The 26,780-nt window shown below is 39.8% G+C and overlaps 1 protein-coding gene across 1 annotated transcript in view; it reads right to left on the bottom strand.

Annotated features, from left to right (window-relative positions):
- Nucleotides 1-4,968: 4,968 nt before the first annotated feature.
- Nucleotides 4,969-26,780, bottom strand: part of LOC117549778 (citron Rho-interacting kinase-like) — a gene marked incomplete at its 3' end in the record, with an annotated part of 96,322 nt that continues 74,510 nt past the window's right edge. The window contains 7 exon segments of the mRNA XM_034221850.1: nt 4,969-5,118; nt 7,586-7,609; nt 8,226-8,384; nt 10,801-11,044; nt 11,736-11,843; nt 12,250-12,390; nt 24,108-24,212. Of these exon segments, the coding sequence (XP_034077741.1) occupies nt 4,969-5,118; nt 7,586-7,609; nt 8,226-8,384; nt 10,801-11,044; nt 11,736-11,843; nt 12,250-12,390; nt 24,108-24,212 (931 nt within the window).

Raw genomic sequence — 26,780 nt, 5'->3', positions numbered from 1 at the left:
ACACAGGTGAGGAGAGAAAGACTCAGATCTTTACTTGAGTTAAAAGTAGAAGTACTCAGATCTTGTACTTGAGTAAAAGTAGAAGTACTCAGATCTTACTTGAGTAAAAGTAGAAGTACCACAGTGTAGGAATACTCTGTTTCAGTAAAAGTACTGCATTTAAAATGTTCCTCAAGTGAAAGTAGAAAAGTATTCTCATCTAAATATAGTGAAAGTAACGACAGTAAAAGTAGAAGTACTCAGGTATTGTACTTGAGTTAAAGTAGAAGTACTCAGATCTTGTACTTGAGTAAAAGTAGAAGTACTCAGATCTTGTACTTGAGTAAAAGTAGAAGTACTCAGATATTGTACTGCAGTAAAAGTAGAAGTACTCAGATCTTGTACTTGAGTTAAAGTAGAAGTACTCAGATCTTGTACTGCAGTAAAAGTAGAAGTACTCAGATCTTGTACTTGAGTAAAAGTAGAAGTACTCAGATCTTGTACTTGAGTAAAAGCAGAAGTACTCAGATCTTGTACTTGAGTAAAAGTAGAAGTACTCAGATCTTGTACTTGAGTAAAAGTAGAAGTACTCAGATCTTGTACTTGAGTAAAGTAGAAGTACCAGAGTGTAGGAATACTCTGTGACAGTAAAAGTCCTGCATTCAAAATGTTCCCTCAAGTGAAAGTAGAAAAGTATTCTCATCAAATATAGTGAAAGTAGCGACAGTGAAAGTAGTCGTTGTGCAGATTGGTCCATTTCAGAATAATATATATGATATGTTTTATAATGATTGATCATTAAAGTGTTCTCAAAGCTGGTGAAGGTGCAGCTAGTCTGAATGACTTTGTATTCTGCAGGGTAGTGTTGAGATCTCCATATTAGGTTGAATAATTAAAACGAAAGTTAGTTATAATCAAATATAGTCAATTATATTCTTATATAACCCAAAATGAAAATGCTTCATATTTTATGATTTTCTATATTTACAGTATAAACAAAGTGGTTTGTTAAGTTGAGTGTTTGGCCTATAATGGTTTATGGGTGTCAGTGATAAGAGAGAGGCAGTTTCTTCCCTCTCCCCTCACAGCAGTACACAGGGAGGGGGGCTCCGGACTTAAGGAGAAAAACATTGAGGCCTCAAAAAGGTGTTTGTGTCATAGCCGAGAATAATATTTTGCAAGTCCTGCAGAGTAGGGGTCATGACCTTTTTACACAAACATGGGAAGGTGTGTCTTATGACATAGCCATAGAATATGTCTGGTCATGTCCAGTCCTGTACATCAGCGGCCATGCCCAGTTTCCACACATATGGGTATGGGGGAGGTGTCTTTAGGTTTCTATATCCTGTTGTTGAGCATGAAGACACTGGCGGAGAGGGAGCAAGCTGAGAGAGAGGGGGGGGGGTTCCCCTGGTATGCTCTCTCCCGGTAAAGCTCTCTCCCTGAGAGCTGGTGTTTTGCTCCCGGTAAGGTTCTCTCAAACTTGGTAAATATCTCTCAAATGTCTTTGTTGAATGCTGAGTGAATTTCTGGGTTGGATGAGTGGAATGAATTGATGTGTTTGTGAAGGTTAGGCCCGCCATCAGTGAGGAAACTTCCTCCGAATTCATGCGGATAGGTGTGTGTTTTTGAATGTTATTCCCGCCACCTGTCGGAATAAAGGTATGAAATTGATGTGAATTGATTTGGTGAATGAAAGTTTGAATGTGCTTTTTATTATCACCGGTCTTTTATGAGGAAATGCCTCTAAATTCTATCGGGAGATTTAAAAATCACAACTGAATTGGGCAGTTGAAGTTACGATTTAATGTAATAAATGTAAAACTGTGAATTAAAGTTTCATATTAGAACATGATCACAGCATGATAGGTTTAGAATGATTATCATGTTGTAAAGAGAGAAGGTAAAACCCTGTATTAGTTTGGACCCATTTTTCTTCAAATCAACTGATTCCACCTTTTGGATTGGGACAACTTAAAAGACATCTGCGCTCTCCTCTCCTGCTTCAAAGGTAAGACTGCACCCTGCCACACTCACACTTAGGTAGGGCCACACCTCATTACTGATATCAAAATCCTTCGGGATCGCTTCAACAGATTTAGCGGGTCGTCTGAATTGAAACAGCAGTTCATTGAACCTGGTTCTTCAGGAGTTAGTAGAGGTGAGATGTTGCTGACGTTGGTGGATCTGAGCCAAGCAGTAAACTTACATAGACTCAATAACTTCGGTTAGGTCAGTTAGTAGGTCTGAGTCATTTGCCGGAATAAGTTAACAGGCCTCCCGACTCCTACAGTAGCTTGTGAATTTACTCCAGGTGGAACTAAAGTCTGATTTAAGACTAGATTATATTTCACATCCTTCGTCCACATCTGTGAAGTAACTAAAGGTATTATTATGGGATGGCTGTTGTTAGTGGCAGATTGCTGGTGTCGGACACATTTCTGAGGTGATGCAGAACAATGGGAGCGAGTGGGAGGAAACTGCTGCAGCCATCGCCATGGTTACACACATCATGGTAATAACACTCACATTTATCATCTGCTTTATGAACTCCCTTATTACAATAGGAAATACATAACAAATAAATGTCAGGATGGATCAGATTCACCCTGAGTTCTTGAAGTTTGTTTATTCCTCATGCCTCCACAGGATCCCCAGACACCCAGAATATATTGATTTATTGAATTAAATGTCTCTATTTAAAACACTTTGGACGTAGAGAGATGGTGCAGCTGGGCCAGCATGAGACGGTTTATGTAGAAGTGTTTTTAGTCTAGTCACGTGAGACTTGGATTAGACTGCACCAGTTGTTAAACTCTGAAAATATTTACTTTCATTCCTCAATACTTTTCTCGCTGGAGCATGTGAAAAAAGTTACTCTCACAAGGTAGAAAGGGGATTTTTTAGGGATAAGGGATTTCTGAAAATCGAGTTATTCTTGAGAAGTGAGGGGTAAGTGGAGTGAGGTATTTTTTGGAAGACTGTGTCATTTCTGACAAAAAGTCCTTTTCAGTAGTGAGGTCATCTTTCCTTGTTTGTGTTTACAAGTGAAGGCCTTTTTTCAGAGGTAATGTCATTTTTGTTTTCATTTAATAAAAGTATTGAATTTATTTTAAATTGAGATTATGTTTCAGTAGTGGGTTTTTTTTTTAGTTAACGATTTTATGTTATATATATTTTTTCAATAAGTCATTCTTAAAAAGTGTTAAAGGTCCCATGTCATGCTTTTCTGGTTATTACCCGTCCCCTTGTGTTATGAAGGTTGTTCTGCATGTAAACGGTCTGCAGAGTCACTAACCCTCAAAGCACACCCTGTAGCGAGTAAAACTCTAACACAGAGAAGACCTGTCTGCTGCCCCAGAACGCCTCGTTGGACATTTCTCTTTTTTTACATTACATTACTTGTTAGACGCTTTTATCCAAAGCGACTTACACACTCAATACTGTGGGCAATCCCCACAGGAGCAATTTGGGGTGAAGTGTCTCAGAGACACAACGACATGCTGACTGCAGTGGGGTTTGAACCTGTGACCCCCTGACCCCACCACCAAGGCTCTATCCACTGCGTCACACGCCTCCTTTTCCTTGTTTCTTCCGGGATCCAAAATGGACCAATCCGCGGAGATCCTCACACCCCAGGAGGGGTGGGGACCTTTAGCGTACATTTTCAATTAACAGGGTTACCTGGTTGGTAATAGACGAGTTGGGATGGCGGAGAAATGCTCTCCGCAGACCCGTTCTCACAGCGCTATAAACCTTTTTCTTTCTCAATATCAAGCCACACTTATTGTTTTTACTTCGGCTGTGAGTGTGCGTGTGCTCAGGATGAGTTTCGCGCTGTCTCGCTGTCTCGCTGTATCGCCGACACGGAAACCACACCAGTAAGCCAGCTCACTGAGCAGCGAGCCTCGCAACGTCCCGACCAATCAGAGCACACTGGGCTCACAGGGAGGGGGGGGGGGGCAGGGGCTCCAACAAGCCGTTTAGGATAGAGAGTGAATACACATACTTTACAGAGATGCTGTGAGAAACCAATGTGAGTTTGGAACATTGAACAATGTAAATCTATTCTAGTCGACCTCAACAATGGAATTATGATCAGTAGAAATGGGACCTTTAAAAGAAATTGATATGAAATGATAATTTTGGGGGGTAAATGTTCATTTTACAAAAATGTCCACGAATGAAAATCTAGATGTTTCCTTTGTCTTCTGTCTATCTAAAGGCGATGCTTCCCATGTTGTTTTTACATTTGATTGATTTTGCTAACTTATAACTGAACTTAGGAGGCTGTATACCTCTCCTCTAGTGAGTGGACCAGCCCTTCGTATGGTTTTCTGCATGTGGCCCTCGGTGGAAAACAGTTTGGACACCGCTGATTAATATCTAGATGTTACCTCTGTAAAGCCCAATGACTTATTTCCATAACCAGCTTGAAATAGACCCTTCACATTTCCCCTTATTGTAATCAATCTGAGGCTCCTGATGAGCTGCCAACTCAATAGAGTAAACCCTCTGGAGAGCTGGGATGTTTCTTAACGCATATTCAAGTATCAAGAATAATGTACCTACATTTGGTGAATTTACTAACTTATAACTGAACTTAGGAGGCTGTATACCTCTCCTCTAGTGAGCGGACCAGCCCTTCGTATGGTTTTCTGCATGTGGCCCTCGGTGGAAACAGTTTGGACACTCAGGATTAAAATATAAATGTTACCTTAGTTCTGCTTATCCATAACAGTCTGCAACTTACACATTATTTGTCTAATATATCATATTCCTATTACTTGTATTAAGACTCTCCTTGCACTATTTCTATTCTATTTGTATTACTTGCACTATTTTAACTATTGTATCTGTTGTATTGTGTTGCACTGCTGGAGGAGCCTGTGACCTCATATCTTCATTGATATATCTACTAGCTACTGTATGTTCACATGACAATAAAAGCCTTGAATCTAAGGGTGATGCTTCCCCAGTGTAACTCACCGAGGCAGGTGGCCGCCTGGCGTCCGAAGTGCACGGTGTCGAGGCACACGGTGCACTTGGCGGCCCTCATGTTGAGCCCCACGGAGAAGCGGTGCGCCGTGTTGTGGTGCAGACGCTCCCTCTGACTGTCCTTCAGGCGCCGGCTGAACTCTGGACACAGCGGGGGGGGACACAGTGAGGGGGGGGGAAACAGCGAGGGGGGGGGGAACAGTGAGGGGGGGCAGAGAAACACTGACTCCCCATGCCAAAACAACCAAAGGAACGGGGGGGGGGGGATGTTCAGCAGGATGCAGAAGCAGGTAAACTCTGGAGATGATTTATTGATCTGAGTTTGAGCCCACTCTCTGCTGCAAGATATTATCCAGTCTGTTCACCACTGTGTGTTCAGTCTATCACTTTAATGCCACTTTTAGTTTAATTTAAGAGCAAGTTTAAGCACACTTATGCCACAATCCAGATTTCAGTTTTAGAATGCTATGTCAGAAAAAAAAGATTTATAAAATGTTAATTCTCATATATTTTAAAGACTTTTTAAAGATTGATTCAAGACATTTTAATTTCCAATAAAAGCCATGTAATTTGGTGAATTAATTCAATGCCTTTTACGATTCAGGATGTGCTGGAACATTTTCCATAAAACATTTGGTTTCATGCAAAAATAATGACTTGAAGAAAACTGGATAAAATAATCAAATCGATGGATTTATTGTTGTTTTTATTTCACATTAAATCAATTAGTTAGTAATTACTAGGGTTTTTATGTAATATTAATTATTATTATTATTTAGAATCAGAATACTTTATCTGATTATCAAACTTCATCCCAGAAGAAATTGTGGTTTCGTATACAGTTACGTTACCTATAATATCATTATGACACTAAAACTATAATTTATTACAAAATATTACAATTATTTTAAATGTATTTAAATTCATATCCAATAGGCGCTTTCACACCAAGTACTTTGCCGTACTTAGTTCATGAGAACTCGTTAGTTCTGATGAACTAAAGAGCAGATCGCGTTCACACTGGAATAAGTCCCTGAAGGAGGATTAGGCAAATGAAGCCGCTGACGTCACTTCTTCTTCTTCTGCTTTGGGTTTACTGGCAGGCCGCAAACAACTTCACGGCGTATACTGCCGCCCGAAGTCCCCGGCCGGAAGTCCCCGGAGTTGGGGACTGGCTTCAGTAGAAGCTGCTGGGACTCCCATCAGCTTCTACTGAAGCCTTCCGAGTAAACAGACAGAACGCCGACACCTCCTCATCTCCACCGCTCCCATGTTTGCTTTTGTGTTGCCATAAGTTACGGAGCGTCCACACAGCAGCGTGCGTTGACGCTTGGAGGTGGGCGTATCTGAAGCTTGGGGATTTTTTGCGAGCAACGCGACCAACAACCAATCACATGAATCTCCTGCCCCCGACATACAAAGCAATAGCAATGTTAAAACGAAGTAAACTGGATATAAACTCCCCAAACAGGTGAAAACCTACCAGTTTCACCCACTGTCTCTGCCACCTCCCTCCATGCCTCGCTCCTCCGGTTTGTATCCCGGTAGATGAACAGAGACTGATCATACAGCACCGGGTGATTCTCTACCGCTAAAATGAATTTTCCCTCCATTTTTTGAATATGAGGAAATGACCTGCGTAGTCTCTCCCAGCATACACGCGGTTTGATTGGCTAGCGCTTGTACTGGCAGATTTGCATAAACGGGATTTCATTGGCTGACGCTTCTGCCGAGGCGCCAAAAGTTGAACATTGCTCAACTTTTGAAGCCAGCAACGCCAGCAACGCTCCACGTCGCTTCCCAAAATGCAGTTTGGCTAAAAGTGACGTCACCCCATTCAAAGTGAATGGGCAGAAGCGTTGGAAGCTTCAACGCACGCCACTGTGTGGACGGGCCGTTAGTCTCTCTGCGTTTCTGCGCTGGGCTAATGCTAATGCTAATAATGCTAATGCTAGGATAATAAAATGGCGGCTTCACAAAACTTTTTGGGAGTTTTACGGGGCATGGTTTGCAATCCGCCCAGCCAATCAGACATGGGAACCTTTTTCTCCCACGAAAGTACCTGCTCTCTAGCAGGGACGGAAAAGGGGGTGGAAAGGTTCTCATTAACTAATTTCTAGTTCCGGATTTTTTTGGTGTGAACGCACATTTTTGGAACTATATCGGAACTAAACTGGGAAAAGTACTGCGGTGTGAAAGCGCCTATTGATGATTTCAATTTAAAATAAGAATGATCTAGGTTTAACTTTGTCGTTGTAGCGTTGACTGTTTTGTTAACTAAATGACTGAGTAATACCTTTATTGTTTATTACAGAGCGTGGGTTCAAACAGCGCTCAGTGCATGGCAGAGGTAACATCTGTCAGTGTGTGAGAACATCTCAGGTTGGAGTGAAATCTGCAAATCAGATCGGCGTAGCTTCAGCAACCAAGATAACAAAATGCTTCAGATTTATAAAGCTGTGCACTGAGAAGCTGAATGATCGCTCAGGGTTTATACAAAAGAAGTGCAGAGCTTTTCAAATCTGGCCTTTCAAAGGGATGTGGATGAGGCAACGAGGAGACGAGAGGTACAGACCAAACTGCAGAGAGCCCAGTTTGGACCACTTACTTTCAAAAGTGACCCTCCTTCTCTCTGAAAGGTGTGTGAAGGAGAAAGGATAGAAAGAGTCTCATAAGTGATCCGGAGGGAGAGATATCACAGGTGTGTTTTCTAACGTGTGCAGGTGAGGGCCAAGGTGTGTCGAGCATTTGAAGCTGCTTAAATGTGTGTGTGTGTGTGTGTGTGTGTGTGTGTGTGTGTGTGTGTGTGTGTGTGTGTGTGTGTGTGTGTGTGTGTGTTGGGTCCACAGAGCCCCTTAGCCTATCACGTACAATGTGTTGGAGCGCTAGCCAATAGGAGTGTGAATGTTCCATAGTGATGTCACTATGTTCCTGAAGTAAACAAAGGAGTGTTTGCTTCTCTTCCAGTTTCTAAAGTGATTCATCTGCGTGTTTCTTGAAATATTTTTAACTCCAAGCGCATCGAACACGTTTTCTCTGTACTCATTTGAATCAATGTATCAATGTCTGGGAGATAAACCCCTTCTGCAGGAAACAGGGATGTTATCCTTTGCAGACCATTTACATGCACTAAAACCTGTATCACACACTAAGGGAAGGGAAGCCCCCCAAAAGCCTCTCTAAAAAGGCGCGTTGTGGACAGAGAGAAAAGGCTGACTTCAGTAAACCTCCCCCCTTCTCTTTCTCACCCTCGGGTGTGGCGGTGTTCTTCCTGCGCTCAGAGTTGGAGGGGTTCAGGGCGGGGGGGCCCTGCTGGTGCTCAGGAGACTTCACCATGGCCGACAGGATCATCTGCTGCCGAGCGGAGGCCGGGGTCCCAGAGCTCCCGTGGTCCTTATACTGCAGCGCTGGGGACGGAGCATTCAGTCATCACTTCATTATGAGTCGGATGCTTCATCCTGCTGAGCATACTGTCTGCTATGGAAGCCCTGAGACACAAGTTATGACCATAGACTGTATATATAAATGGACGTAGGGTCCGTGACGTCACCCATAGGATTCTGCAGAGTTGCCGAGAAGCCCTTAGGCGGAGTCGGCCACTAACGGCTTCTTTCTCTCTCTTGATCATTATAGTCTCTCTTCTCTTAGTCATTACGGTGCTTCACAGCGGTCTGTCCTACTGTCGTATTGACCTCTGAAATGTCCGAATGGACCAATCAGAATCGAGTATTCAACTAAGCCATGTTTTTAACCCTTAGATGCCCTTAGAGTGACTGGACCCTACACTCTTCCATAAGTGGGTCAAAAAGGACCCGTATTAGAATAATATGTGTTTTTATGCCATTTTTGTCATTTTGGTTCAGAAAGATCACTTATAATATTTAGTATTATATTTTGGTTCACACTAGAAATATTTATATTTAATTTTTCACTATTTATAATTTGACGTTTTTTTTACATTTAGAAAAAAAACGTTTTGAACATATCGATGCAAAGATCTCCGCTATTCTGAGACCCTCACAGTATTCCTGCCCCTTTTCAAGACTCATCTCTTCTCCTCTTGTCTACTCATAGCCCACCCCCCCCCCCCCCCCCCCCCCCCCCCCGTCAATCCATGCCGGTTGATCAAGTTTGAAAGTCCTATACCCCCCCCCCTAACCTTCCCTTATATTGTGAAGTGATGTCCTTGAAAAGCCCTATACAAATATAATGTATTATTATTATTATTATACTGACAGGTTTCAGATCTTGCTGTGTAAAGTAATCTTCCTGAGAGGTGTCACTTGTGATGTCGTCTGTGTGTTCCACAGTGAATGTATTCCTGACAGCAACAGGTGATTAGAATCAAAGGTTCCCAGAGGATCCCATAGGAAATGCATGCGGGTCATTTTCGACCCACTTATGGAAGCTTGGGGTAGCAATGCAAAAACTACAATTTCTTAAAATGTAAGTTTAAAATGTGAATGGCATGATATCCAAAACATGTTTTTGAGGAATAGCTGGAATATGAAATGATACAAAAATGTAATTACAACGATACTTCAAGAAAACCACCTCACCGGGTCCAAGAAGGGTATAGGGGAATTGTTGCGCTTCATCTTCCTGTGGCCGACATGAGTATTACAACAACAACTTTTTTCCACCAATGAGGAACTTTGAAAGATGATCCTGGCAACACGTTTTCTGGGTGTTCGCCAGTCATAAACACAGGGGAAAACTATTTGGATCAGATTTAGAAAATGGATACCCATAGTTTTTTTTCTTTACCCCACTCGCCTTCAGGGCTTCCGTAGTTATCTGTATAGAGTCATCTACGCCCTTCTGCTTCCGCCCCATGGGACCTTATTTCAGAAAAAGTTCGCATTGAATTCAATGGAGAGAGAAAACTTATCTTTCGATCCCGTTTGAATTGTGCCATGAATTACACATATGATGTTTGTCAATCTTAAAAGATAATTTCCGTGTCAAAAAAGTCACAGTTTGTCGTAAAACTGTTGAAATATAAGACTATGAAAAATACGCAACTAGAAAGACTACAAATCCCAGAGTCCCGGTCCCGCATGCTGGCTCTCACGGAACCGACTAACTCCCCTTGTGTGTGTGCACAGCTCTCAACGTGCCCAGACTTGGAGTGATTTTCACCTCTTTTAATACTTTCCGCCTCATTCTGAAAGAAAGAAGTGAAATGTTTCAACGTGACGGCCGTCTTGGTGTTTGTGCGAGACGGGAGATGTAGTTCATTGAGCGCTTCACACAAAACAAAGTGTTACTTCACAGTTTTACGACATATTTAAATGTTTTTGACTTGTAAAATTATCTTTTAAATTGACAAACATCATATGTGTAATTCGTGGCACAATTAAAACGGGATAGAAAGATAATCTTTCTCTCTCCATTGACTTCAATACATACAATCCAAAATAAGGTCCCATGGAGGTCCCCCGGAAAGGGGAGGGACTTCGCCTCTCTATTTCAAAGACAGAGGAAACAAGACTGCGAGAGACAGGAAGTCCTGCAGGACCTCGGAAGGACATATAATATGCTTTTGCAGGCTACGTATACGGCTTATGAGTCTGCTATTAAATCGCTTTTTTGTATTTTCTTGTGTTTTATATTGATTTTCATCGAGTTTTTCAGTCTGTGGCTATACAGTAAGTCTGGTTTTATTGTCTTGTGTTTTAAAAGAATTGTTTTGTCCTATCGGTTTTGTCTAATTATATGTATTGATGTACAGCACGTTGGTCGACTCTGCTGTTTTTAAATGTGCTATATACATAAAGTTGGATTGGATGAGTTTCCCATATCTCAAAGAGAGTCACTCACCCTCCTCCCTCAGGGAGCGCAGCTCTCCTCTCATCTTCTGCAGCGCCTCCTCCAGCTCCGTGCTGCGACTCCTCTCTTTGTCCAGAGCCAGCTTGATGTCGCTGTACTGCAGAGGCACCGGCTGGATGGAGGGCAGCGGGGACACCGGACCCTGACCCTGGACCTGGCTCTGATTCTGACTCTGATTCTGAGCCTGAGCAGCCATGGCAGCCAGAAGGTCTTCCCGACGACGGCCAAACAGACCCTGAGAGGAGCAGGAACAATATTTATTAACGATTAATATGCTCCTTCATTTCCACATGAGTGCTGAGTGTAGTTTCTATGTGGTGATGATCTACAACTATCTCTGAACGGCATAGGATGTCCTGAATTTAAACTTTATATTACATTCATTTTTTTAAACTTGTTAAATTACTTGAATTTTCCGCTTCTATTTTGGGAAGTAATTTGCACTAATATTGATTTCATTTTCATTTTTTCATTTAATCGTTTATTTGAAGAGCACATTGATGAATGCTTTATATATAAATATGGCTTTTATTGTATTTATTTGTTTCATTATTATTATTATTTATTTTACATTTTTAAGCTCTCATCCTTTTATCATTTCATGTGCCATATTTAAAAATTATAATAATTTACAAGCCACTGTTAAATATATATTTGCACATAACACATGAAGACCTGACAAAGAGATGTCAAAATGCAACTCTGAAAACTCTACAAAGCAATGGCATAGTTGGACAAATCTTAGTGCAATGATTGCAAAACTTAAAAAGATTTAAAGTTAGAGAAAATATTGAACAAAAAAACGAAATAATCCGGTTTTTTTTTAAATACAAAAAAACTGGAACAAAAACAATCTCGATGACTGCACAGCTGTTGCAACCTCTGTCGCCTCCTAAAACAAATCAGATTGAAAACATGGAGCTGACCTTCTTCTTCTTGGAGCCCCCGTGCGCCTGGGCCTGCAGGAAGTCGATGAGCTTGGTCTGCTGCGTGATGGTTCCCTCCATCTTCACCTTCTCATGGGAGTACACCGCCTGCAGGTGGAGCTAAGTGAACATCACTACTGCCATGAATGTCTCCTCCAGGACTTCACTTCACACACAGAGGGGGAGGGGGGGGTACGGCAGGGTGCTGGGGGGTAGGACAAAGTGTGGGGGGAGGTGTGTGTGTGTGTATGTGTATTATTATTAAAACAAAGTGACAGAGGGAAACACGACTGCAAGAGACTGGAAGTCCTGCGGGACCTCATCATGATATCTGAGTGTGTGTTTCCTGCACATACAGATTAGAAAGTGTATGCAGGGTTGAAGTACTTTAAATAGTTTCATCAACATGTGAAGATCTGACTATCACCATCATTACAAACACTGTGTATAAACGTGTGTGTGTGTGTGTGTGTGTGTGTGTGTGTGTGTGTGTGTGTGTGTGTGTGTGCAGCACCTGGACGTTCTCCAGCTGGTACTCCAGGTCGGTCCTCTCGGTCTTCAGCAGGTCAGCCTGGTCCAGAGCATCCTGCAGACCCTGGGTCAGCCGGAAGATGTGCGTCTTCTGAGCGTCCGTCTGCTGCTGCAGCTTCTCCTGCTGCGGGGGGACAGATGTTGTTGTGTTACCTTTAACATCTGGACGCTGAACCCTCTTACAACTGATGCTGATATTCAGAGGTGGGAAGTAGTGGAGTACAAATACTTTGTTACTGTACTTAAGTATATTTTTCTGGTATCAGTACTTTACTCGATTACTTGTTTTTCTGACGACTTTTTACTTTGACTTCTTACATGTTGAACCCAAATACCTGTACTTTCTACTTCTTACATGTTGAACTCAAATACCTGTACTTTCTACTTCTTACATGTTGAACCCAAATACCTGTACTTTCTACTTCTTACATGTTGAACACAAATACCTGTACTTTCTACTTCTTACATGTTGAACTCAAATACCCTGTACTTTCTACTTCTTACATGTTGAACCCAAATACCTGTACTTTCTACTTCTTACATGTTGAACCCCAATACCTGTACTTTCTACTTCCTTACATGTTGAACACAAATACCTGTACTTTCTACTTCTTACAATGTTGAACTCAAATACCTGTACTTTCTACTTCTTACATGTTGAACCCAAATACCTGTACTTTCTACTTCTTACATGTTGAACCCAAATACCTGTACTTTCTACTTCTTACATGTTGAACACAAATACCTGTACTTTTCTACTTCTTACATGTTGAACCCAAATACCTGTACTTTCTACTTCTTACATGTTGAACACAAATACCTGTACTTTCTACTTCTTACATGTTGAACTCAAATACCTGTACTTTCTACTTCTTACATGTTGAACTCAAATACCTGTACTTTCTACTTCTTACATGTTGAACCCAAATACCTGTACTTTCTACTTCTCACATGTTGAACTCAAATACCTGTACTTTCTACTTCTTACATGTTGAACACAAATACCTGTACTTTCTACTTCTTACATGTTGAACCCAAATACCTGTACTTTCTACTTCTTACATGTTGAACTCAAATACCTGTACTTTCTACTTCTTACATGTTGAACCCAAATACCTGTACTTTCTACTTCTTACATGTTGAAACACAAATACCTGTACTTTCTACTTCTTACATGTTGAACTCAAATACCTGTACTTTCTACTTCTTACATGTTGAACACAAATACCTGTACTTTCTACTTCTTACATGTTGAACACAAATACCTGTACTTTCTACTTCTTACATGTGAACCCAAATACCTGTACTTTCTACTTCTACATGTTGAACTCAAATACCTGTACTTTCTACTTCTTACATGTTGAACACAAATCCTGTACTTTCTACTTCTTACATGGTTGAACACAAATATACCTGTACTTTCTACTTCTTACATGTTGAACTACAAATACCTGTACTTTCTTACTTCTTACATGTTGAACACCAAATACCTGTACTTTCTACTTCTTACATGTTGAAACACAAATACCTTTACTTTCTACTTCTTAACATTTGAACACAAATACTGTACTTTCTTCTACTTCTTACACTGTTGACACAAATACCTGTACTTTCTACTTCTTCTCTTACATGTTGAACTACAAATACTTACTTTCTACTTCTTACATGTTGAACACAAATACCTGTACTTTCTACTTCTGTACATGTTGAACAGCAAATACCTGTACTTTCTACTTCTTACATTTGAACACAAATACCTGTAACTTTACTACTTCTTACACTTTGAACACAAATACCTGTACTTTCTACTTCTTACATGTTGAACTCAAATACCTGTACTTTCTACTTCTTACACTTGAACACAATACCTGTACTTTCTACTTCTTACAATGTTGAACTCAAATACCTGTACTTTCTACTTCTTACATGTTGAACTCAAATCCTGTACTTTCTACTTCTTACATGGTGAACCCAAATACCTGTACTTTCTACTTCTTACATGTTAAATAACACAAATACCTGTACTTTTCTACTTCTTACATGTTGAACTCAAATACCTGTACTTTCTACTTCTTACACTTTGAACACAAATACCTGTACTTCTACTTCTTACATGTTGAACACAAATACCTGTACTTTCTACTTCTTACATGTTGAACACAAATACCTGTACTTTCTACTTCTTACATGTTGAACACAAATACCTGTACTTTCTACTTCTTACATGTTGAACTAAATACCTGTACTTTCTACTTCTTACATGTTGAACACAAATACCTGTACTTTCTACTTCTTACATGTTGAACACAAATACCTGTACTTTCTACTTCTTACATGTTAAACACAAATACCTGTACTTTCTACTTCTTACACTTTGAACCCAAATACCTGTACTTTCTACTTCTTACATGTTGAACACAAATACCTGTACTTTCTACTTCTTACATGTTGAACACAATACCTGTACTTTCTACTTCTTACATGTTGAACACAAATACCTGTACTTTCTACTTCTTACATGTTGAACACAAATACCTGTACTTTCTACTTCTTACATGTTGAACCCAAATACCTGTACTTTCTACTTCTTACATGTTGAACCCAAATACCTGTACTTTCTACTTCTTACATGTTGAACCCAAATACCTGTACTTTCTACTTCTTACATGTTGAACCCAAATACCTGTACTTTCTACTTCTTACATGTTGAACTCAAATACCTGTACTTTCTACTTCTTACATGTTGAACTCAAATACCTGTACTTTCTACTTTCTTACATGTTGAACCCCAAATACCTGTCTTTCTACTTCTCACATGTTGAAACTCAAATACCTGTACTTTCTACTTCTTACATGTTGAACACAAATACCTGTACTTTCTACTTCTTACATGTTGAAACCCAAATACCTGTACTTTCCTACTTCTTACATGTTGAACTCAAATACCTGTACTTTCTACTTCTTACATGTTGAACCCAAATACCTGTACTTTCTACTTCTTACATGTTGAACACAAATACCTGTACTTTCTACTTCTTACATGTTGAACTCAAATACCTGTACTTTCTACTTCTTACATGTTGAACACAAATACCTGTACTTTCTACTTCTTACATGTTGAACACAAATACCTGTACTTTCTACTTCTTACATGTTGAACCCAAATACCTGTACTTTCTACTTCTTACATGTTGAACTCAAATACCTGTACTTTCTCTACTTCTTACATGTTGAACACAAATACCTGTACTTTCTACTTCTTACATGTTGAACACAAATACCTGTACTTTCTACGTCTTACACTTTGAACACAAATACCTGTACTTTCTACTTCTTACATGTTGAACTCAAATACCTGTACTTTCTACTTCTTACATGTTGAACACAAATACCTGTACTTTCTACTTCTTACATGTTGAACACAAATACCTGTACTTTCTACTTCTTACACTTTGAACACAAATACCTGTACTTTCTACTTTCTTACATGTTGAACTCAAATACCTGTACTTTCTACGTCTTACACTTTGAACACAAATACCTGTACTTTCTACTTCTTACATGTTGAACTCAAATACCTGTACTTTCTACTTCTTACATGTTGAACACAAATACCTGTACTTTCTACTTCTTACATGTTGAAACCCAAATACCTGTACTTTCTACTTCTTACACTTTGAACACAAATACCTGTACTTTCTACTTCTTACATGTTGAACTCAAATACCTGTACTTTCTACTTCTTACACTTTGAACACAAATACCTGTACTTTCTACTTCTTACATGTTGAACTCAAATACCTGTACTTTCTACTTCTTACATGTTGAACTCAAATACCTGTACTTTCTACTTCTTACATGGTGAACCCAAATACCTGTACTTTCTACTTCTTACATGTTAAACACAAATACCTGTACTTTCTACTTCTTACATGTTGAACTCAAATACCTGTACTTTCTACTTCTTACACTTTGAACACAAATACCTGTACTTTCTACTTCTTACATGTTGAAACACAAATACCTGTACTTTCTACTTCTTACATGTTGAACACAAATACCTGTACTTTCTACTTCTTACATGTTGAACACAAATACCTGTACTTTCTACTTCTTACATGTTGAACTAAATACCTGTACTTTCTACTTCTTACATGTTGAACACAAATACCTGTACTTTCTACTTCTTACATGTTGAACACAAATACCTGTACTTTCTACTTCTTACATGTTAAACACAAATACCTGTACTTTCTACTTCTTACACTTTGAACCCAAATACCTGTACTTTCTACTTCTTACATGTTGAACACAAATACCTGTACTTTCTACTTCTTACATGTTGAACACAAATACCTGTACTTTCTACTTCTTACATGTTGAACTCAAATACCTGTACTTTCTACTTCTTACATGTTGAACACAAATACCTGTACTTTCTACTTCTTACATGTTGAACACAAATACCTGTACTTTCTACTTCTTACATGTTGAACACAAATACCTGTACTTCTACTTCTTACATGTTGAACCCAAATACCTGTACTTTCTACTTCTTACATGTTGAACCCAAATACCTGTACTTTCTACTTCTTACATGTTGAATCCCAAATACCTGTACTTTCTACTTCTTACATGTTGAACCCAAATACCTGTACTTTCTACTTCTTACATGTTGAACCCAAATACCTGTACTTTCTACTTCTTACATGTTGAACCCAAATACCTGTACTTTCTACTTCTTACATTTTGAACACAAATACCTGTACTTTCTACTTCTTACATGTTGAACCCAAATACCTGTACTTTCTACTTCTTACATGTTGAACCCAAATACCTGTACTTTCTACTTCTTACATGTTGAACTCAAATACCTGTACTTTCTACTTCTTACATGTTGAACTCAAATACCTGTACTTTCTACTTCTTACATGTTGAACTCAAATACCTGTACTTTCTACTTCTTACATGTTGAACTCAAATACCTGTACTTTCTACTTCTTACATGTTGAACTCAAATACCTGTACTTTCTACTTCTTACATGTTGAACCCAAATACCTGTACTTTCTACTTCTTACATGTTGAACCCAATACCTGTACTTTCTACTTCTTACATGTGAACTCAAATACCTGTACTTTCTACTTCTTACATGTTGAACCCAAATACCTGTACTTTCTACTTCTTACATGTTGAACTCAAATACCTGTACTTTCTACTTCTTACATGTTGAACTCAAATACCTGTACTTTCTACTTCTTACTGTACATGTTGAACTCAAATACCTGTACTTTCTACTTCTTACATGTTGAACTCAAATACCTGTACTTTCTACTTCTTACTGTACATGTTGAACCCAAATACCTGTACTTTCTACTTCTTACATGTTGAACCCAAATACCTGTACTTTCTACTTCTTACATGTTGAACACAAATACCTGTACTTTCTACTTCTCACATGTTGAACCCAAATACCTGTACTTTCTACTTCTAACATGTTGAACTCAAATACCTGTACTTTCTACTTCTAACATGTTGAACACAAATACCTGTACTTTCTACTTCTAACATGTTGAACACAAATACCTGTACTTTCTACTTCTCACATGTTGAACCCAAATACCTGTACTTTCTACTTCTCACATGTTGAACACAAATACCTGTACTTTCTACTTCTCACATGTTGAACCCAAATACCTGTACTTTCTACTTCTAACATGTTGAACTCAAATACCTGTACTTTCTACTTCTAACATGTTGAACACAAATACCTGTACTTTCTACTTCTAACATGTTGAACTCAAATACCTGTACTTTCTACTTCTAACATGTTGAACACAAATACCTGTACTTTCTACTTCTAACATGTTGAACACAAATACCTGTACTTTCTACTTCTCACATGTTGAACCCAAATACCTGTACTTTCTACTTCTAACATGTTGAACTCAAATACCTGTACTTTCTACTTCTTACATGTTGAACTCAAATACCTGTACTTTCTACTTCTTACATGTTGATCCCAAATACCTGTACTTTCTACTTCTTACATGTTGAACCCAAATACCTGTACTTTCTACTTCTTACATGTTGAACTCAAATACCTGTACTTTCTACTTCTTACATGTTGAACCCAAATACCTGTACTTTCTACTTCTTACATGTTGAACTCAAATACCTGTACTTTCTACTTCTCACATGTTGAACACAAATACCTGTACTTTCTACTTCTAACATGTTGAACTCAAATACCTGTACTTTCTACTTCTTACATGTTGAACCCAAATACCTGTACTTTCTACTTCTTACATGTTGAACTCAAATACCTGTACTTTCTACTTCTTACATGTTGAACCCAAATACCTGTACTTTCTACTTCTCACATGTTGAACACAAATACCTGTACTTTCTACTTCTAACATGTTGAACTCAAATACCTGTACTTTCTACTTCTCACATGTTGAACACAAATACCTGTACTTTCTACTTCTTACATGTTGAACTCAAATACCTGTACTTTCTACTTCTTACATGTTGAACTCAAATACCTGTACTTTCTACTTCTTACATGTTGAACTCAAATACCTGTACTTTCTACTTCTTACATGTTGAACTCAAATACCTGTACTTTCTACTTCTTACATGTTGAACACAAATACCTGTACTTTCTACTTCTTACATGTTGAACTCAAATACCTGTACTTTCTACTTCTTACATGTTGAACTCAAATACCTGTACTTTCTACTTCTTACATGTTGAACACAAATACCTGTACTTTCTACTTCTAACATGTTGAACTCAAATACCTGTACTTTCTACTTCTTACATGTTGAACTCAAATACCTGTACTTTCTACTTCTTACATGTTGAACTCAAATACCTGTACTTTCTACTTCTTACATGTTGAACTCAAATACCTGTACTTTCTACTTCTTACATGTTGAACACAAATACCTGTACTTTCTACTTCTTACATGTTGAACTCAAATACCTGTACTTTCTACTTCTTACATGTTGAACTCAAATACCTGTACTTTCTACTTCTTACATGTTGAACTCAAATACCTGTACTTTCTACTTCTCACATGTTGAACCCAAATACCTGTACTTTCTACTTCTAACATGTTGAACTCAAATACCTGTACTTTCTACTTCTTACATGTTGAACTCAAATACCTGTACTTTCTACTTCTTACATGTTGAACTCAAATACCTGTACTTTCTACTTCTTACATGTTGAACTCAAATACCTGTACTTTCTACTTCTTACATGTTGAACTCAAATACCTGTACTTTCTACTTCTTACATGTTGAACTCAAATACCTGTACTTTCTACTTCTAACATGTTGAACTCAAATACCTGTACTTTCTACTTCTTACATGTTGAACTCAAATACCTGTACTTTCTACTTCTTACATGTTGAACCCAAATACCTGTACTTTCTACTTCTAACATGTTGAACTCAAATACCTGTACTTTCTACTTCTCACATGTTGAACCCAAATACCTGTACTTTCTACTTCTCACATGTTGAACCCAAATACCTGTACTTTCTACTTCTAACATGTTGAACTCAAATACCTGTACTTTCTACTTCTCATATGTTGAACCCAAATACCTGTACTTTCTACTTCTCACATGTTGAACTCAAATACCTGTACTTTCTACTTCTCTCATGTTGAACTCAAATACCTGAACTTTCTACTTCTTACATGTTGAACACAAACACCTGTACTTTCTACTTCTCACATGTTGAACACAAATACCTGTACTTTCTACTTCTTACATGTTGAACTCAAATACCTGTACTTTCTACTTCTTACATGTTGAACTCTAATACCTGTACTTTCTACTTCTTACATGTTGAACTCAAATACCTGTACTTTCTACTTCTCACATGTTGAACTCAAATACCTGTACTTTCTACTTCTTACATGTTGAACACAAATACCTGTACTTTCTACTTCTCACATGTTGAACACAAATACCTGTACTTTCTACTTCTTACATGTTGAACTCAAATACCTGTACTTTCTACTTCTCTCATTTTCCAAACAGCTGGTTCCTTTAGTCTGAATGTGTGTTTGATGCGTGATCATTATTCTTTAGAGTCATTGCGTGCCTATTGATTTGAACACGATCCGTGTATCCATCATTTCCTGCTCTTCTCTAAAGAAGAGGGACCAATGGAAACGTTGTCATGTTGCCGTTGTTCAGCATGGAAACATTCATTAGCTAACAATGACATTATTGTTCTATTAATATAAAGGGAGGTCAGGTACTCTTTAAAACAGCTGCTAGTTATGGGTACTTTCTACTGAAGTACATTTCAAAGCCTCTTTACTTTCACTTGAGTGAAGAAGTTTAGTCAGTACTTCTACTTTCACCAGAGTATTTTTAAACACAAGTATCTGTACTTCTACTTGAGTAAAGGATGTGTGTACTTTGGCCACCTCTGCTGATAGAGAAGCACGGTTTAAATCCAGCAGACGAATTAGAAGGCAGATCAAAAAAATCACTCAAAACCCACCTGTTCAACACTGCATTCATTCTCTGACCGCCCCCCCCCCCCCCCCCCCCAACCCCGTTTTTGTTTGTCTCCTTAAGCGTTTCCTTTGTGTTTGTGTTACTCTATTTCAAAGCGTCTTTGAGTCAAAGCGCTATATAAGTGTCATGTATTATTATTATGTTAATTTTGTTTTGTATTCATAATGAAATGATTAAGTGATAATGCTTTTGCCCCTTAATTGAGTCAGGATGAAAACAGCTAGATTAGATGAAGGAATAAATGATGCTTTTAAAAGTGTTATAAATTAATTTGCTAATTGTTTGTTTAAAGTGCTTTGCCTTTTATCTCAAAAACGAAGCACATTTGCATGAATTGGTTCGGATGATGGAACAAAGGGCAGCAGGAGTCCACTGCCACAGGTTATGAAGTTTAGGGATCGGCGATGATAAAACAGGAAATTATCTACTATCTGTGTCGGCTGAAATTAATCTACATTGTGCGTTCCTTGCTACTTCTTTGACTTCATCAATAAAAACATTACAATACAATATTTATTTTCAAATGATATCAAGTAAATCTCCTTTTATCAGCCCACACTTCATCAGTGTCTCGCTGAAGGCTCTTTGAGCAGGTCTTCTCTCACTGATCGTGCTGGTATGTTAAATGTTTGTTTGTTCTCGTGTGTTGTGTCTTGATGTCTGTCTGTTGAAGTGACGCATGGAGCTGCTGGGATGCATGGAGCTGCTGGGATGCATGGAGCTGCTGGGATGCATGGAGCTGATGTGACGCATGGAGCTGATGTGACGCATGGAGCTGATGTGACGCATGGAGCTGATGTGACGCATGGAGCTGATGTGACGCATGGAGCTGATGGGATGCATGGAGCTGCTGGGATGCATGGAGCTGATGTGACGCATGGAGCTGATGGGATGCATGGAGCTGATGTGACGCATGGAGCTGATGTGACGCATGGAGCTGATGTGACGCATGGAGCTGATGTGACGCATGGAGCTGATGTGATGCATGGAGCTGATGTGATGCATGGAGCTGATGTGACGCATGGAGCTGCTGGGATGCATGGAGCTGCTGTGATGCATGGAGCTGATGTGACGCATGGAGCTGATGGGATGCATGGAGCTGATGGGATGCATGGAGCTGATGGGATGCATGGAGCTGATGTGACGCATGGAGCTGCTGGGATGCATGGAGCTGATGTGACGCATGGAGCTGCTGGGGATGCATGGAGCTGCTGGGATGCATGGAGCTGATGGGATGCATGGAGCTGATGGGATGCATGGAGCTGCTGGGATGCATGGAGCTGATGGGATGCATGGAGCTGATGGGATGCATGGAGCTGATGGGATGCATGGAGCTGATGTGACGCATGGAGCTGCTGGGATGCATGGAGCTGATGTGACGCATGGAGCTGCTGGGATGCATGGAGCTGATGGGATGCATGGAGCTGATGTGACGCATGGAGCTGATGTGACGCATGGAGCTGATGGGATGCATGGAGCTGCTGGGATGCATGGAGCTGATGGGATGCATGGAGCTGATGTGACGCATGGAGCTGATGTGACGCATGGAGCTGATGGGATGCATGGAGCTGATGTGACGCATGGAGCTGATGTGACGCATGGAGCTGATGTGACGCATGGAGCTGACATGGAGCTATGTGACGCATGGAGCTGATGTGACGCATGGAGCTGATGTGACGCATGGAGCTGATGTGACGCATGGAGCTGATGTGACGCATGGAGCTGATGTGACGCATGGAGCTGATGTGACGCATGGAGCTGATGTGACGCATGGAGCTGATGTGACGCATGGAGCTGATGGGATGCATGGAGCTGATGTGACGCATGGAGCTGATGTGATGCATGGAGCTGATGGGATGCATGGAGCTGATGTGACGCATGGAGCTGATGGGATGCATGGAGCTGATGTGATGCATGGAGCTGATGTGACGCATGGAGCTGATGGGATGCATGGAGCTGATGTGACGCATGGAGCTGATGTGACGCATGGAGCTGCTGGGATGCATGGAGCTGATGTGATGCATGGAGCTGCTGGGATGCATGGAGCTGATGGGATGCATGGAGCTGATGGGATGCATGGAGCTGATGTGACCGATGGAGCTATGTGACCTGGAGCTGAGTGACGCATGGAGCTGATTTGACGCATGGAGCTGATGTGACGCATGGAGCTGATGTGACGCATGAGCTGATGTGACGCATGGACTGGGCCTGTAGTGACGCATGGAGCTGATGTGACGCATGGAGCTGCTGGGATGCATGGAGCTGCTGGGATGCATGGAGCTGATGTGACGCATGGAGCTGATGTGACGCATGGAGCTGATGTGACGCATGGAGCTGATGTGACGCATGGAGCTGATGTGACGCATGGAGCTGATGTGATGCATGGAGCTGCTGGGATGCAAGGAGCTGCTGGGATGCATGGAGCTGATGTGACGCATGGAGCTGATGTGACGCATGGAGCTGATGTGACGCATGGAGCTGATGTGACGCATGGAGCTGATGTGACGCATGGAGCTGATGTGACGCATGGAGCTGCTGGGATGCATGGAGCTGATGTGACGCATGGAGCTGATGTGACGCATGGAGCTGATGTGACGCATGGAGCTGATGTGATGCATGGAGCTGATGTGATGCATGGAGCTGATGTGACGCATGGAGCTGATGTGACGCATGGAGCTGATGTGACGCATGGAGCTGCTGGGATGCATGGAGCTGATGTGACGCATGGAGCTGATGTGACGCATGGAGCTGATGTGACGCATGGAGCTGATGTGATGCATGGAGCTGATGTGACGCATGGAGCTGCTGGGATGCATGGAGCTGATGTGAAGCATGGAGCTGATGTGACGCATGGAGCTGATGTGACGCATGGAGCTGATGTGACGCATGGAGCTGCTGGGATGCATGGAGCTGCATGGAGCTGCTGGGATGCATGGAGCTGCTGGGATGCATGGAGCTGCATTGAGCTGCTGGGATGCATGGAGCTGCTGGGATGCATGGAGCTGCATGGAGCTGCTGGAATGCATGGAGCTGCTGGGATGCATGGAGCTGCTGGGATGCAAGGAGCATTTCAGACTTGACCCTTAAACGATTATCGAATCGTATAAATATTTTTTTCATGAACCCTCATTTCTTTTTTACAGTTTTTAAATCAGAGACTAAATATATTTCTTGAGGGTAATTCAATAAATACATGTCTGTTAAGTCCCTTTAACTTCTTGTGTCGAATATTTGTACATGATGCCTTGGATAAAAACATATAAGCCCATGGCAGTGATGTGGGATGGCGCACCTCCTCCAGCAGCCTCTGCTTCAGATCCCTCTCTCCCTCCAGCTTCTGCTGCAGACTGTGGGCGTTCATCTCCAGCATGGCGTGCTTCTTCTCCAGATCGTTCATCTGAGAGCAGGAAGAAAGAAACTCTTCACATATATATATAAAGAGGTGGGAAGTAGTGGAGTACAAATACTTTGTTACGTTACTTAAGCAAATTTTTCTGGTATCAGTACTTTACTCCACTACTTATTTTTCTGACGACTTTTTACTTTTACTTCTTACATGTTGAACACAAATACCTGTACTTTCTACTTCTTACATGTTGAACACAAATACCTGTACTTTCTACTTCTTACATGTTGAACTCAAATACCTGTACTTTCTACTTCTTACATGTTGAACACAAATACCTGTACTTTCTACTTCTTACATGTTGAACCCAAATACCTGTACTTTCTACTTCTTACATGTTGAACTCAAATACCTGTACTTTCTACTTCTTACATGTTGAACCCAAATACCTGTACTTTCTACTTCTTACATGTTGAACTCAAATACCTGTACTTTCTACTTCTTACATGTTGAACTCAAATACCTGTACTTTTTACTTCTCACATGTTGAACTCAAATACCTGTACTTTCTACTTCTCACATGTTGAACACAAATACCTGTACTTTCTACTTCTTACATGTTGAACACAAATACCTGTACTTTCTACTTCTTACATGTTGAACTCAAATACCTGAACTTTCTACTTCTTACATGTTGAACACAAATACCTGTACTTTCTACTTCTTACATGTTGAACACAAATACCTGTACTTTCTACTTCTTACATGTTGAACTCAAATACCTGTACTTTCTACTTCTTACATGTTGAACCCAAATACCTGTACTTTCTACTTCTTACATGTTGAACACAAATACCTGTACTTTCTACTTCTCACATGTTGAACTCAAATACCTGTACTTTCTACTTCTTACATGTTGAACTCAAATACCTGTACTTTCTACTTCTTACACGTTGAACTCAAACACCTGTACTTTCTACTTCTTACATGTTGAACCCAAATACCTGTACTTTCTACTTCTCACATGTTGAACTCAAATACCTGTACTTTCTACTTCTTACATCTTGAACTCAAATACCTGAACTTTCTACTTCTTACATGTTGAACTCAAATACCTGAACTTTCTACTTCTTACATGTTGAACTCAAATACCTGAACTTTCTACTTCTTACATGTTGAACTCAAATACCTGTACTTTCTACTTCTTACATTTTGAACACAAATACCTGAACTTTCTACTTCTTACACGTTGAACTCAAACACCTGTACTTTCTACTTCTTACATGTTGAACCCAAATACCTGTACTTTCTACTTCTCACATGTTGAACACAAATACCTGTACTTTCTACTTCTTACATTTTGAACACAAATACCTGTACTTTCTACTTCTTACATGTTGAACTCAAATACCTGTACTTTCTACTTCTTACATGTTGAACTCAAATACCTGTACTTTCTACTTCTTACATGTTGAACACAAATACCTGTACTTTCTACTTCTTACATGTTGAACTCAAATACCTGTACTTTCTACTTCTCACATGTTGAACCCAAATACTTGTACTTTCTACTTCTTACATGTTGAACCCAAATACCTGTACTTTCTACTTCTTACATGTTGAACACAAATACCTGTACTTTCTACTTCTCACATGTTGAACTCAAATACCTGTACTTTCTACTTCTCACATGTTGAACTCATATACCTGTACTTTCTACTTCTTACATGTTGAACCCAAATACCTGTACTTTCTACTTCTCACATGTTGAACTCATATACCTGTACTTTCTACTTCTCACATGTTGAACTCAAATACCTGTACTTTCTACTTCTCACATGTTGAACACAAATACCTGTACTTTCTACTTCTTACATGTTGAACTCAAATACCTGTACTTTCTACTTCTCACATGTTGAACCCAAATACCTGTACTTTCTACTTCTTACATGTTGAACCCAAATACCTGTACTTTCTACTTCTTACATGTTGAACACAAATACCTGTACTTTCTACTTCTCACATGTTGAACTCAAATACCTGTACTTTCTACTTCTCACATGTTGAACTCATATACCTGTACTTTCTACTTCTTACATGGTGAACACAAATACCTGTACTTTCTACTTCTTACATGTTGAACTCATATACCTGTACTTTCTACTTCTTACATGTTGAACTCAAATACCTGTACTTTCTACTTCTCACATGTTGAACTCATATACCTGTACTTTCTACTTCTTACATGTTGAACACAAATACCTGTACTTTCTACTTCTTACATGTTGAACTCATATACCTGTACTTTCTACTTCTTACATGTTGAACTCAAATACCTGTACTTTCTACTTCTTACATGTTGAACTCAAATACCTGTACTTTCTACTTCTTACATGTTGAACTCAAATACCTGTACTTTCTACTTCTTACATGTTGAACTCAAATACCTGTACTTTCTACTTCTTACATGTTGAACACAAATACCTGTACTTTCTACTTCTTACATGTTGAACTCAAATACCTGTACTTTCTACTTCTTACATGTTGAACTCAAATACCTGTACTTTCTACTTCTCACATGTTGAACTCAAATACCTGTACTTTCTACTTCTTACATGT

This window comes from Gymnodraco acuticeps, unplaced genomic scaffold, assembly GCF_902827175.1.
Source record: "Gymnodraco acuticeps unplaced genomic scaffold, fGymAcu1.1, whole genome shotgun sequence".
Lineage (NCBI taxonomy): Eukaryota > Metazoa > Chordata > Actinopteri > Perciformes > Bathydraconidae > Gymnodraco > Gymnodraco acuticeps.
This window is presented reverse-complemented; position numbering and strand designations above follow the sequence as displayed.